This window comes from Scyliorhinus canicula, chromosome 6 (assembly GCF_902713615.1).
Source record: "Scyliorhinus canicula chromosome 6, sScyCan1.1, whole genome shotgun sequence".
In the NCBI taxonomy this organism is placed as follows: Eukaryota; Metazoa; Chordata; class Chondrichthyes; order Carcharhiniformes; family Scyliorhinidae; genus Scyliorhinus; species Scyliorhinus canicula.
Window position 1 is genome coordinate 20,771,767 of NC_052151.1, and position 14,198 is coordinate 20,785,964.

The 14,198-nt window shown below is 47.9% G+C and overlaps 1 protein-coding gene across 1 annotated transcript in view; it reads left to right on the forward strand.

The window, feature by feature from the left end:
* The first annotated feature begins 385 nt into the window (after window positions 1–385).
* LOC119966790 overlaps window positions 386–14,198 on the forward strand; it is a 28,713-nt gene continuing 14,900 nt past the window's right edge. Inside the window, exons 1-2 of the mRNA XM_038798769.1 lie at window positions 386–615; window positions 2,549–2,678. Coding sequence (XP_038654697.1) covers window positions 484–615; window positions 2,549–2,678 — 262 coding nt within the window. The 5' untranslated portion in view covers window positions 386–483. The remainder of the gene's footprint in view (window positions 616–2,548; window positions 2,679–14,198) is intronic.

A 14,198-nucleotide genomic window follows, 5' to 3' on the forward strand; every position in this document is an offset into this window, starting at 1 on the left:
GGTCTGTGCCGTGGTTGGAGTGCAGCATGGTCACTTTGTTCACAGTTGCTGCCGGTGCAGGAAACCCAGCAAATAAAATTGAGCGGATATGAAACCCGAATGTGAAATTGGTTTCTGCTGGGTCACTAACACCAGAATCTTCCATTCCACTCACCTTGCAAACAGGGAGGTCAATCCTGAGTATGTGAATTGGAACTAATAATGAAATAGCTGCCGCGGACAGTGCAGACTTCCCAGCAACCAGCACTCACATGGTTAATGATTTCTAAATTCATCACATTTGGGACGAAGAAACATTTCCATAGTTAATTATCTGGGGCATTTCTTCAATGCATGATGTTCATGCCTGTAGCTAAACTTTATTCAAAATCATCTCCCTAAAACAGGATAAAAATCTCTGAGCTCTCTGCTCAAACTGCAGATCGAGCTGAAGGTGCTGAGAGTCATTCAGTGGCTTCACCAGTGATCTGAGCCGACACCAAGATGCTGAGAATCTTCTTAACCGTGTCTGTCCTCTTCTGGAACCAACTCGCTGCACAGAATGCGGTAGACAAGGTGCTCGACCTCTGTGAAGAAGTTCACTGCTTTAAACCCATTTTCGTAATTCAGAGCGGGGTAAGTATAGTTCAGAGTTTACCGCATTCTCTATTGTTTGGACCAGTACAAATTATTTAATGCCTGTTTTTTGGGGTACATGTGCGGCGCTGCGACAGCTCACACGCCAACCCTGAGACATGAGACTGGACTGGAATCGGTCCTCGGCTCTTCTTAACATTTTATACAGGAGCTGCCATCGCCTGATTGGTCTTCACTACCAGGTAGAGTAGTAAGGAAAATATCAGGGATTACTTCTCCAGCACCGGATCAAGAGATGGGTCGGTATGGGAACTGGGATGAGTTAGTGAGACAATGTGAAGGAATGTACACTTGGGGATTGTTCCAGCTCCTCCTGTATTCACTGAATCAAACCCACTTTCTGAAAGGAAACTTATAACAGACTTAATGTCACTAAATTGTATCTTCTCAATTTGCGCATAATTGTGCTCTCGTCAGCCAGTGTGCAGGACGCGAATGTGATAGGCTGTTCCAATCCGTCGCACATTCGATGTGCAAACACGGCCCCCACTCCGTAAGGAGAAGTGTCACATGTGAGTAGAGTAAGAAGTCTTACAACACCAGGTTAAAGTCCAACAGGTTTGTTTCAAACACGAGCTTTCGGAGCACGGCTCCTTCTTCAGGTGAATGGAAAGGCTTGTTCCAGAAATGTTTATATAGACACAGTCAGAGATGCCCCGGAATGCGAGCACCTGCAGGCAATCAAATCATCAAAGATGCAGAGAGAGAGGTAACTCCAGGTTAAAGAGGTGTGAATTGTCCCAAGCCAGTTCAGTCGGTAGGCCTCTGCAAGTCCAGGCTTGTTGGTGGCCCCCCACCAACAAGCCTGGACTTGCAGAGGCCTACCGACTGAACTGGCTTGGGACAATTCACACCTCTTTAACCTGGAGTTACCTCTCTCTCTGCATCTTTGATGATTTGATTGCCTGCAGGTGCTCGCATTCCGGGGCATCTCTGACTGTGTCTATATAAACATTTCTGGAACAAGCCTTTCCAGTCACCTGAAGAAGGAGCCGTGCTCCGAAAGCTCGTGTTTGAAACAAACCTGTTGGACTTTAACCTGGTGTTGTAAGACTTCTTACTGTGCTCACCCCAGTCCAACGCCGGCATCTCCACAACATGTGAGTAGAAGCAACTTGGCTGGTTTGAAATGGGTAAGCAATTTCTTAGAGGGAAATCTCTGTTTCATCTCCATGAATCTCTTCTGGTGCGGTGGGGGGGGCATACCCACTGGTGCCCCTTCTTAACAGCTGGTGGAGCGGGCTGTGCAGTATTGCCATCTCTGCCCGGCAAGGTATTGTCCATTTACCCATCCTGCCTGTACCTGTGGGCTTCTTTGTGTCCTGCTTACAGCTTACATTCCCAGCTAGATTTGTATCATCAGTAAACATGGGTATATTTTACTCAGCTCCTTCAGCTAAGCTAAGTGAAGTGCACAGCTCATCCCAGCCAGGACCATCTGAAGATGCCGGTTTCTTCCTAGGCCGCCTTTTATCTGATTAAATTAATGGGCCTCCACCCCTCACCGGGCGAGCTCATAATCCACGTGCCCCACAGGTAGATTGGGCGGGTTGTCCCCATGGGTCTTGTGGGGGTTACAAAACTGGGAATGTGTTCATTGTATTGATTCAGTGTAGAAAAACGTCAACAAACTTTTCACTATGTATGTTTATTGTTTTTTAAAAATGGGGAAGGGACAAGGCCCAGAGTGCAGAACACTAAAGTTGACAAAGTGAGAGAGGAATCAAAATTAATCTGGAAGTGCTGATGCCAACAATTCCATCAAAACTCCGAAATCTTTTACATGGTCAGTCCATCCAGGACATGAATACTGTGACCACACCTTGGAACTGAGGACAATCCTCTCAACACTGATCTATTTTGGTGTTAGTTCAGTTGTCATATCGTAATCGATTTTCTCTTCTAATCTTAGAGTTATGATGTAATGAAATTCAAAAGCCACCAATTGGTTGAAACGGAGGTTTCTGGAATGGATATGGAACATGCACTGGAGGTCGGCCTGGGGAAACTTTTCAATTATCTATATTTTAATAATTCTGCAGGTATGTCAGATGTTCTACAGTAGTGCACTCGCCAACATTGAGGGCATTTAAAAGTTTATTGGATAAGCATATGGATGATAATGGCATAGTGTAGGTTAGATAGCCTTTAGTTTTTGACTTCTCATGTCGGTGCAACATCGTGGGCCGAAGGGCCTGTACTGCGCTGTATCGTTCTATGTTCTATGTTCTATGTTCCTTCAAAGTAACAACAGAATATAAAACAGCAATTCACTCTTTAACCTGTCACGTTTGAAACTTTCTGTACAGACTGACACACTGACCAAAGAATTCCACAATTGTCAATCCCAGAGTGTTCCTCGTTCACATGTGACTAGTGGGTTGAAGGGTCATTTGGGCTACTTCTTTGAAACCTGCAGGATTTATGTTCCCAGAATCTGGGTAGGTTTCCCACGTGTGCTGGGAGTGAGATTCCAAACTCATGTTCTGACTCCAGCTGTGGCTGTTGAATTTTCCGAGTATAATAAAGGTTCTTTGTCAGGCATGAATCCCACTATTTGAGTCGACATGAACCCGTGTGGAAGCTGATAAACTGCATCTCTCTTAGTTTACCGGATGCTGCGGGAATGCTGGCTCCTGATTGAGACTCGGTGGAAATTCTGCCTTTTTCAAGAGGTTAAAGTCCAACAGGCTTGTCTGGAATCACTAGCTTTCGGAGCGTAGCTCCTTCATCAGGCTCTCCGAAAGCTAGTGATTCCAGATAAACCTATTGGACTTTAACCTGGTGTTGTAAGACATTTTATTTTGCCCACCCCAGTCCAACGCCGGCATCTCCACATCATTGTTCAAGGGGAATCCTGTTTGAAAAACTTCATTTCGATATTTAATGGATAATGGGGATTGTACAGCTGTTGTTGTGTTTATACACTTTCAAAAGGTGTTTGTGAAATTACAATATGATAGCAACATTTAAACGCATGGGTTTAAAGTGATTGGCAGCATTGATACAGAATTATCTCAGTGACAGAAACCAGAGAGTCACGGTGAACAATTGTTTTTCAGACTGGGTGAAGTAAATCGCTGGCTTTTAAAGCAGACCAAGCAGGCCAGCAACACGGTTCGATTCCCGTATCAGCCTCCCCAGACAGGCCCCGGAATGTGGTGACTAGGGGCTTTTCACAGTAACTTCATTGAAGCCTACTCATGACAATAAGCGGTTTTCATTTCATTTAATCTGCAATAGTATAATTACACTTTGGGTAAATATTAATAATATGGATTTGGGTGTGCAAGGCATAATTTCAACTTTTGCAGGTGGTAAAATAATTGGGTAATGGAGGAGGATGTTAACAGGAAAACCGAAATGAACTAAATCGAACAATTTTACTGCGGTGTCTGTGAATGAATTATTCAATGTTCAATTCACATTTACTCAAATCACCCCAAACCTCGCCTGTTCTCACCCACCTTCCAGTGGAAGCGGAGAAGATAAAATACCTGCCCTTTGACCTCGTCCCTTCCTGAGGCGATGGCGAAGTGGTATTGTCACTGGGCAGGTTATCAAACACCCAGAGCAATGTTCTGGGCACCCAGATTTGAATCCTGCCATGGCAGATGGTGAAATTTGAAATAACAATGTCTGGAAATAAAGGGCCGGGTCGAAGAATCGTCTGGGGGCGACGTGAATCCTGTCTCCGCCGGCTGCCGAATTCTCCGGCGCTGGGGATTTGGCACAGGCGGGAATCGTGCCGCGCTGGTTGGCGGCCACTGGCAGCAGCCCCCCAGCGATTATCCGGCCCATGATGGGCCAAAAGCCACCCGTTTTCGACCGGACCTGCCGGCGTAAATTAGAGTAGGTACTTACCAGCGGGACCTGGCTGCGCGGTGGCCTCTGAGGTCCTCGGGGTGCATGTGGAGATCTGGCCCTGGGATGTGCCCCCACGGTGGCCTGGCCCGCAATCGGGGCCCACCGATCCGCCGGCGGGCCTGTGCCGTGGGGGCACTCTATTCCTCCACGTCGGCTGCTGTGCTCCTCCACAATATCCGACGTGGAGATGATCCCCCTGTACATGTGCTCGGCTGATGCCAGCACACGCTGGCACTCCCGCACGTGCGCCAACTCATGCCGGCTGGCAAAGGCGCTATGGCGCCGGTTGGCATGATGCCAAGCCCCTTCCGCGCCGGCAGGCAGGGCGCAAACCACTCCGGCGTCAGCCTAACCCCTGAAGGTGCGAAGGATTCCGGTGCCGGTGCCTCTCCTCGGCGCCCAAGTTGCCGCCGGAGTTGCCGCCGGTTCGCAGACAATCCTGCCCAAAAAGTCAAATGATGATCCATGAAACCATTGTTGATTGTTGGGGAACAAAAACATCTGATTCACTGATGTCCTTACGGGAAGGAAATCTACCAAACTTACCTGACTATCATGTATACAGAACAAGGTAAATGAGCTTGTTGCTCACGTTGAAATTGGCCGGTACGATGTTGTGGGCATCACCAAGAGGTGGCTGCCGGGGGATCAGTGCTGGGATCTAAATATACAAGGATATGTGTCCTATCGAAAGGACAGGTAAATGGGCAAAGAGGGCGGGGTTGCATTGTTAGTAAGGAATGAAGTTAAATCGATAGCAAGGAGCGATATAGGATCAGAAGGCATAGAATTTGTGTGGGTACAGTTGAGCAAAGGTAAAAAGATCCTGATGGGAGTTATGAGCAGGCCCCCTAGCAGTAGTCAGGATGTGGGGCATGAAATAAATTGGGAGTTGTGAAAGCATGTAAAATAGGCAATGTTACAATAATCATAGGGGACTTCAATATGCAGGTGAACTGGGAAAATCAGATTGGTAATGGATTCCAAGAAAAGGAATTTGTGGAATGTTTAAGAGATGGTTTGTTGGAGCAGCTTGTAACAGGTGCTACTAGGGAACAGGCAATTCTGGATTTGGTGATGTGTAATGAGGCAGACCTGATTTGGGATCTTAAGGTGAAGGAACCCTTAGGGAGCAGTGACCACAATATGATAGAATTTACCCTGCAGTTTGAGAGGGTGAAGCCGGAATCAGATGTAATGGTATTACAATTAAATAAGGGTAACTGCAAAGACATGAGGGAGGAGCTGGCCAGAGTTGATTGGGGCTGGTTTAGCACAGTGGGCTCAACAGCTGGCTTGTAATGCAGAACAAGGCCTGCAGCGTAGGTTCAATTCCCGCACCGGCCTCCCAGAACAAGCGATGGAATGTGGCGACTGGGGGCTTTTCACAGTAACTTTGTAACTTAATTGAAGCCAACTTGTGACAATAAGCGATTATTATTATTGGAAAAGGAGCCCAGCAGGGAAGACAGTGGCACAACAATGGCCGGTGTTTTTGGTGGTTATTCAGGAGGCACAACAGAAATTCATCGCAAGGAGGAGGAAACATGCTAAGGGGAGGACAAGGCATCCATGCTTGACGAGGGAAGTCAAGGACAGCATGAAGAAAAAGCATACAAAATGGTGAGGATTAGTGAGAAGCCAGAGGATTAGGAAGCCTTTAAAAGCGAGCAAAGGACAACTAAAAAGCAGTAAGGGGAGAGAAGATGAAATGTGAGCACATGCTAGTTAGTAATATAAAGGAAGATAGGAAGAGGTTTTTTCAATATATAAAAGGTAAAAGAGAGGCAGAAATAGACATTGGACCACTGGAAAACTTGGCTGGAGAAGTAATAATAGGAAACAAAGAAATAGCAGACAAACTGAATAGTTACTTTGCATCAGTATTCATAGTGGAAGACACCAGTGGGATGCCAGAGCTCCAGGAGAACCAGGGGGCAGAGGTGAGTGCAGTGACCATTACTAAGGAGAAGGTTTTGGGGAAACTGAAAATCTGAAGGTGGATATGTCACCTGATCGGATGGACTACCCCCAGGGTTCTAAAAGAGATAGCTGAGGAGATTATGGAGACATTGGTGGTGATTTTTCAGGAATCACTTGAGGCAGGAAGGGCCCCAGAGGACTGGAAAGTGGCTAATGTAACATCACTATTTAAGAAGAGAGGGAGGCAGAAGATGGGAAATTATAGGCTGGTTAGCCTGACTTTGGTCATTGGTAAGATTTTAGAGTCCATTATTAAAGATGAGATCGCGGAGTACTTGGAAGTGCATGATAAAATAGGACTGAGTCAGCACGGCTTCGTCAAGGGAAGGTCATGTCTGACAAATCTGTTCTTTGAGGAGGTAACAAGGAAGTTAGACAAAGGAGAACCAATGGACTTGATTTATTTGATTTCCAGAAGGCCTTTGACAAGGTGCAGCACAGGATACTGTTAAATAAGTTACGAGCCCATGGTGTAAAGGGTAAGATCCTGGCATGGATAGAGGATTGGGTGACTGGCAGAAGGCAGAGAGTGGGGATAAAGAGGTCTTTTTCAGGATGGCAGCCGGTGACTAGTGGTGTGCCTCAGGGGTCTGTGCTGGGACCACAACTTTTTACAATATACATTAATGATCTGGAAGAAGGAACTGAAGGCACTGTTGCTAAATTTGCAGATTGTACAAAGATCTGTAGTGGGACAGGTAGTATTGAGGAAGCAAGGGGGCTGCAGAAGGACTTGGACAGGCTAGGAGAGTGGTCAATGAAGTGGCAGATGGAATACAATGTGGAAAAGTGCAAGGTAATGCATTTTGAAAGGAGGAATTTAGGCATAGACTATTTTCCAAATGGGGAAATACTGAGAAAATCAGAAGCACAAAGGAACTTGGGAGTCCTTGCTCATGATTCTCTTAAGGTTAATGTGCATGTTCAGTTGGCAGTTAGGAAGGCAAATGCAATGTTAGCATTCATGTCAAGAGGGCTAGAATACAAGACCAGGGATGTACTTCTGAATCTCTATTTGGAGTATTGTGAGCGGTTTTGCGCCTCTTATCTAAGGAAAGATGCGCTGGCCTTGGAAAGAGTCCAGAGGAGGTTCACAAGAATGATCCCTGGAATGAAGAACTTGTCATATGAGGAACGGTTGAGGACTCTGGGTCTGTACTCGTTGGAGTTTTGCAGGATAAGGGGGGATCTTATTGAATCTTACAGGATACTGCGAGGCCTGGATAGAGTGGATGTGGAGAGGATGTTGCCACTTGAAGGAAAAACTAGAACCAGAGGACACCATCTCTGACAGAAGTGACGATCCTTTAAAACAGAGATGAGGAGGATTTTCATCAGCCAGGTGGTGGTGAATCTGTGGAACTCTTTGCCGCAGAAGGCTGTGGTGGCCAATTCACTGAGTGTCTTTAAGACAGAGATAGATAGGTTCTTGATTAATAAGGGATCAGGGGTTATGGGGAGAAGGCAGGAGAATGGGGATCAGAAAAGTATCAACCATGATTGAATGTGTAACAGACTCGATGGGCTGAGTGGCCTAATTCTGCATCTATGTCTTATGGTCTTATAGTCTTAACTTCCCTCTGAAATGGCCTAACAAGCCACTCAGTTCAAGGGCAATTTGGGGATGGGCAAAAAAGGCTGTTCTTGCCGACAATGTCCACACCCAATCAATAAAAAAAGAAACACTCTTTCCAAACTCATTCTACCGATTTGTGCACTGTTTTCACTGCCCTCCATGTGGCCTTCTTCCCGTAGCTTCCTTTTAGACTTGCCTCTTAAATGCCTCAATTAAATCTGCCTTCACCACACTCACAGGCAGTGCTTCCAGATCCTAACCAGGAACTGCGTTAAAACAGCCTCCTACACTCCAGGAGAAAAGTCCCAGCCTATCGAGCCTCTGTGCTTTCTGACTCTGAATAATTTCCCACCTCCCCAGTCACAGACTGATTCCTGGGAAACCAGGATGGACGTTTGAGGAGGGTTTGAGTCAGTTGTGATTGTATTTACTGAAGTTCATAAAAATGAAGGGGAATCTCATAGAAACGTATAACATTCTAACAGGACGAGAGAGGGTAGATTCAGGAATGATGGGTGGGATTCCCTCATCCTGGGGCTAAGCATTGATGCTGTTGTAAATGCTGCAGCGTTTTACGGCCCATCAACAGGCCCTGGGAACATTGATCCTGTGCCTCACAGGGGGCCAGAACGGCACTAGGGAGCCTTATGACGCTCAAGCTGCCGATACGGCCATCAGAACGGGCGCCGTGGGTCCGCGCATGCGCTCTACGGCTGGCACGAGTTTGCACATACATGTTACGGCCAGCAAGAGTTTGCCTTCTCCGCTCCGGCACCGACGCAACATGGCAGAGAACAATAGGAGCCCGGCACAGAGGAATACAGGCCCCCACCAGGATAAGCCCGCCCACCGATCGGTGGGCAGGCCAGGCACCCCCCCGGGGTTGGATTGCCCCCACCAGGCCGCCCTCGCAATATCAAGGCCAAGGTCCCGCCGAGTTGGAACACATGAGAACGGCGCCGGCGGGACTCGGCCTAACTCGGCCCATTGCGTGCAGAGAATCGCCAGACCCCGACCGGCGCTACGCCGACCGCGGCAGCGCCAATGGCACGGGGTCGGAGAATCCCGCCCGATGTTCCTGATGGTGGGTGTGTCCAGAACCAGGGGTCACAGTCTGAGGATATTGGGTTGACCATTTCAGACTAAGATGAGGAGAAATTTGTTCACCCAGAGAGTGGTAAACCTGTGCAACTCGCTATCACAGGAATCAGCGGAGGACAAAGCATTTTATGTTTTCCAGGAGTTAGGTACAACACTAGGCGCTAAACAGATCAAAAGATGTGGGGGGAAAAGGGAACATATTACTGAGCCATGATCATATTGCCGGAACAGACTCGAAGGGCCGGAAGGCCTACTCCGGCTTCTATTTTCCATGTTTCTGTGTGCAACCTTACCCAGTCTTTCCTCCCCACAATCGTGTGCCTCAGTGAACCCCTCCCCTGTCTTCCCACCCCACAGAAAAAGGTTGGCCCTCCTGCTTCATGCCTCATCCCGTGCCCATGACTTGACTCATAAAGCACTCTCCCCTCACTGCCGCAACCCCCCCCCCCCCCCCGCCCTTTGTACTCAAGTCTTTGCCGTCTGGCCCCTTCCACCCCCACCAGCCCCAACTTACCATCTGTCTGAAATGGAGAAACTTGTCTCTGTATCCCCCAACCCTGCTTGACCTCCCCCTGGTCTTGCCTGCGGAGCCTGGCACAGAGTCGGAGCATCCGCAAACTCAGCGCTCTGAAAGGCAGGTGACCGTACTGTGAGGTCACAAAGGAACTGCCATTCACCAGCTGCTTATATACTTCCAGCTGGTGATGATTCCCGCTGCTCTAATTAGCCACTGGGCTGGGCTTTTGATTTGGAGTGGGGGAAGGGGGGGAAGCAGGTGAGCTGCCGTTTTAAGACGACCCAACCCACCAGGAAACTCTGGAGAGGACAACTGCTGTCTATTTTTAGCTCAGAGGCAAACTGATTTTTGGCCAACTGCCAAATTTCTCAAATGTGGCAGGACAATTTGAGAAGGTGGATTTAAAAAGTTATAGAGTCACAGGAACCTCCAGCACAGAAAGATCTGTAAGCCCACCGTGTCTGCACCAGTCAAAAACAACCAGCTAACTATTCTAATCCCATTTTCCAGCACTTGGCCCACAGCCTTGGCTGCCTGGGATCGCAACTGCACATCTTCAATCTTATTAGAGTTGTTGTGTTATGTTGTTTGGAATAACACAGGCTGCCACTTGGTGCAGTTTTAAGTAAAAGATGCTCCAGACTTTGAAATGAGTTCAATGTGTTTATTGAACTATTAGCACAGTTCTCACTGAGTTCGACTCTCTGCAAACCTAATTGTAGTAACTCAGTCTAACTGAACCAGCCTTGCTCTAAGCCACGTGCTGGGGTGTGATGCTGAGGATACACCCTGTCTCACTCTGTAGATGTTGGTCTGTGGAAAGAGGCGGGGTATGATTGCCTCATCCCTTTTATAGTGAGATACCACCCCTGAGTGTCCTGACTGCTCATTGGTCGTGTCCTCTTCTAAGTGTTCATTAGCTGCATGTTTGCATATCATGACATCTCCCCCTTTTTTATGTTTTTTTGGTGTATGTGAATGGAAGTACATGTGAATGAGTCTGTCTAACGTGACTGACTGAGGAATACACAACAGAGCAAACAAAACAAATGTTCATAAATCCAGTCTCTGAGGCTTGCGTCTTATCCTGGTCGACCACCGGAGAGGAGGTGGAGGGGATGACGGCACATTGACAGGCGGGATGGAAGCCTGACTGGTGGCCTCGTGGCTTGAGGTATCTGGAGGTGGCAATTCAACATGTGGAAATGGAGGGGAAAGTGATTGTGGGCAAGCAACTTTGCGCAGTGCACATCGATTCCTTCGCACGCTGGCGCCATCAACCATACGTACAACATAAGAACGGGGCGCGGCCTGTCGAACAGCGACAGCCGGAGCAGACCACCCACCATCCGGTATCTTGATCCTGACAGTGTCTGCCGGGGATAGCATGGCCAGATCGGAGGCATAGGCATCATAGCCCTTTTTTTGACGGTCTTGAAGCTGCTGCATCTTCTGCAGCACCGGGAGGCGATCAAGGTTGGGCAGGTGTATGGCTGGAAGCGTCGTTGACAGGAGTTGAGCCACCGATCTGGCCGTCCTATCCCCGGACAATGGAGTTGCCCTGTACGCGAGCAGTGCAAGGTGTATGTCGGAAGCAGAGTCCGCGAACTTGCAGATGAGTTATTTAGCAATGTGCCCCCCTTTCTTGACTTTTCCATGCGGACTGGAGGTGACATGGTTGAAACTGTATAACCTGGCAAACATAGACCATTCTCGACTGTGAAAGCACGGGCCATTGTCGCTCATGACGGTGATTGGGATGCCATGCCTTGAGAACGCCTCCTTACAGGCTTTGATGACAGTCCGTGAGGTGAGCTCTTGTAGCTTCAGCACCTCTGGGTAGTTTGAGAAGTAGTCAATGATCAATATGTAGTCGCGCCATTAGCATGGAAGAGGTTGATGCCAATCTTGGACCACGGAGAGGTCTCTTGGTCATGTGGTTGGAGCATCTCCTTGCTCTGCCCTGGTTGGAATTGCTGACAGGTAGCCCAGTTCAGGACCATGTTCGTGATGTCCTGGCTGATGCCGGGCCAGCTTGCCTGGCTCTGCGTCTGCACTTCTCGACGCCCAGGTGTCCCTCATGAATCTGGTGCAGCACCAAGCTCTGGAGACTGAGTGGAATGACAATCCTGTCCAGCTTGAGAAGGATGGCATCGCTATCGATCACCGTCAGGTCATCCTTAAGATGAGCTCCTTGCCAGGCGTGTACACCAAATTGAAGTCATGCCTCCTAAGTTTAAGCAGGATTCTCTGCAACCGAGGCATCATGTCGTTCAGGTCCTTATGGATGATGTGGGCCAGAGGCCGATGATCCGTCTCGACAGTGAATGTCGGCAGGCCATAGACATAATCATGAAATTTGAGGATGCCGGTCAGAAGACCTAAGCACTCCTTCTCAATCTGTGCATATCTGGTTTCAGTGGGTGTCATTGCCCGTGACACGTAAGCTACTGGTGCCTAGGATGATGTGTCATCTCATTGAACTAACGCCGCACCAATACCATCCTGACTCGCATCTGCGAGTTACGAACACTGTTTGCAAAATGTTCACAAATGATCCTTCAGCCATTTGCTCAACAACGTTACCTAAAATTAAGACCAGGACCGCTCCCTCTCTTGTAGGGCCTACAGGGGCTGGTTTAGCTCACTGGGCTAAATCACTGGCTTTTAAAGCAGACCAAGCAGCACGGTTCGATTCCCGTACCAGCCTCCCCGGACAGGTGCCGGAATGTGGCGACTAGGGGCTTTTCACAGTAACTTCATTGAAGCCTACTCGTGACAATAAGCGATTTTCATTTCATTTCTCCTTACTGGCTTAAAGCATTCTCCTGGTTGCATGTTAAGAATTCTGCTCCCTCTAAACCTTTCACACTTTGACTACCACAGTTAATATTGAGGAAGCTGAAATGTCCACTGTCACTGCCCTATTACTTTTACACCTCTGAGATCTGTCCACATACCTGCTATTCTATTTCTCTCGGTCTGCTTGTGGGCCTGGAGAACACTCCCATCAATCTGATTGCTCCTTCTCGGTTTTTAAGTTCTATCCAGCTGGCTTCAGTCGAAGTGCCTTACAAGGTGTTGTCCCTCCTTACTGCTGTATTTGATTCCCTGATCACAATTGCCACACCTCACTTGCCATATCTCACTTGAAAATCCTGTATCCTGGAATATTGAGCTGTCAATCCCATCCCTCTCTCAACCATATCTCAGTGACAGCATGAAATCATATCCCCATGTTTTAATTTGTGCCCTAAATTCATCTCCCTGGGTTCATCAGACTCCTTGCATTGAAATAAATACCATCCAATCTTACAAACTCCCTTGTGACTTAAGTAGTCGAGACATTCTCTGCTTTCCTATGTCACTTGATGTCTCTTCTAATTTTGGCTGTGCATCTATTCCTGCTGAATCTTCCCTCAGAATCCCTCCCCCACACTGACAAGTTAGTTTATACCCTCCCCAACAACACTAGCAAACCTCCCTGCAAAAACACTGGATCCATGTTGGTTCAGGTGCAAACTGTCTGCATTGTACAGATCCCACCATTCCCAAAAGCGGTCCTAATGTCCCAGGAATCTGAAGCCCATCCTCTTGCACCTTTCCTCCAGCCATGCATTCATCTTGACCAATTTACTATTTCTATACTCACTCTCACGTGGCACTGGAGGTAATCCAGAGATTACTGCCTTCTGGCTCCTGTTTTTTCAATCTACTTACTAGCTCCCTAAATTCTGCATGCACGACATCTGCCTATGCCGTGAGTAATAATGTGTACTTCATATCTGCCTGTTTGTCCTCCCCCTTCAGTATGCCCTGTGGTCGTTCAGTGATATCACTGGCACCAGGGAGGCAACATTCCATTCTGGAATCACTTTTTCGGACACAGAAATGCCCGTCTGCTCCAATTACAATTGAATCCCCTACCACTGTAACCTTGACGTTATTCCTCCTCCCCTACTGTGTACCCATGGTGCCATGGAGTTGGCTGCCACTGCTTTTACCGACGGTCATCTCCCCCAACAGTATCTAAAAGAGTATATCTGTTAGAAAGAGAGATGGCCACAGGGGACTCCTGCACCACCTGCCTTCCTCTACTCTGCCTGGTGGCCCTTTCTGCTTGTTCAATCCTCACCTGCGGTGTGACCACCTCACTGAACGTACTATCCACGACTTGCTCAGCGTCGCATATGCTCCACAGTGAATCCACCCTCAGCTCCAGCTCCGAAATGCGACTAACCAGTAGATGCAATTGGACACACCTCCTGCAGACGCGGTCACCAAGGACAACCAGCTTCCATGAATTGCCACAATGTAAAGAATCCTTGGTGTTATTCAAAGAATAGAATCGAAAAGTGAAAAAATTATTTTTAACATTCGTGCAACACTGGTTATGCCTCAGCTGGAGTATTGTGCTTAATCCTGGGCTCCACACTTCAGGAAGGAGCCCAGGGCCTTGCAGAGGTTGCACAGAGATTTGTGAGAATTATGTGAGTGTTGATGGGCCTCAGCTACATG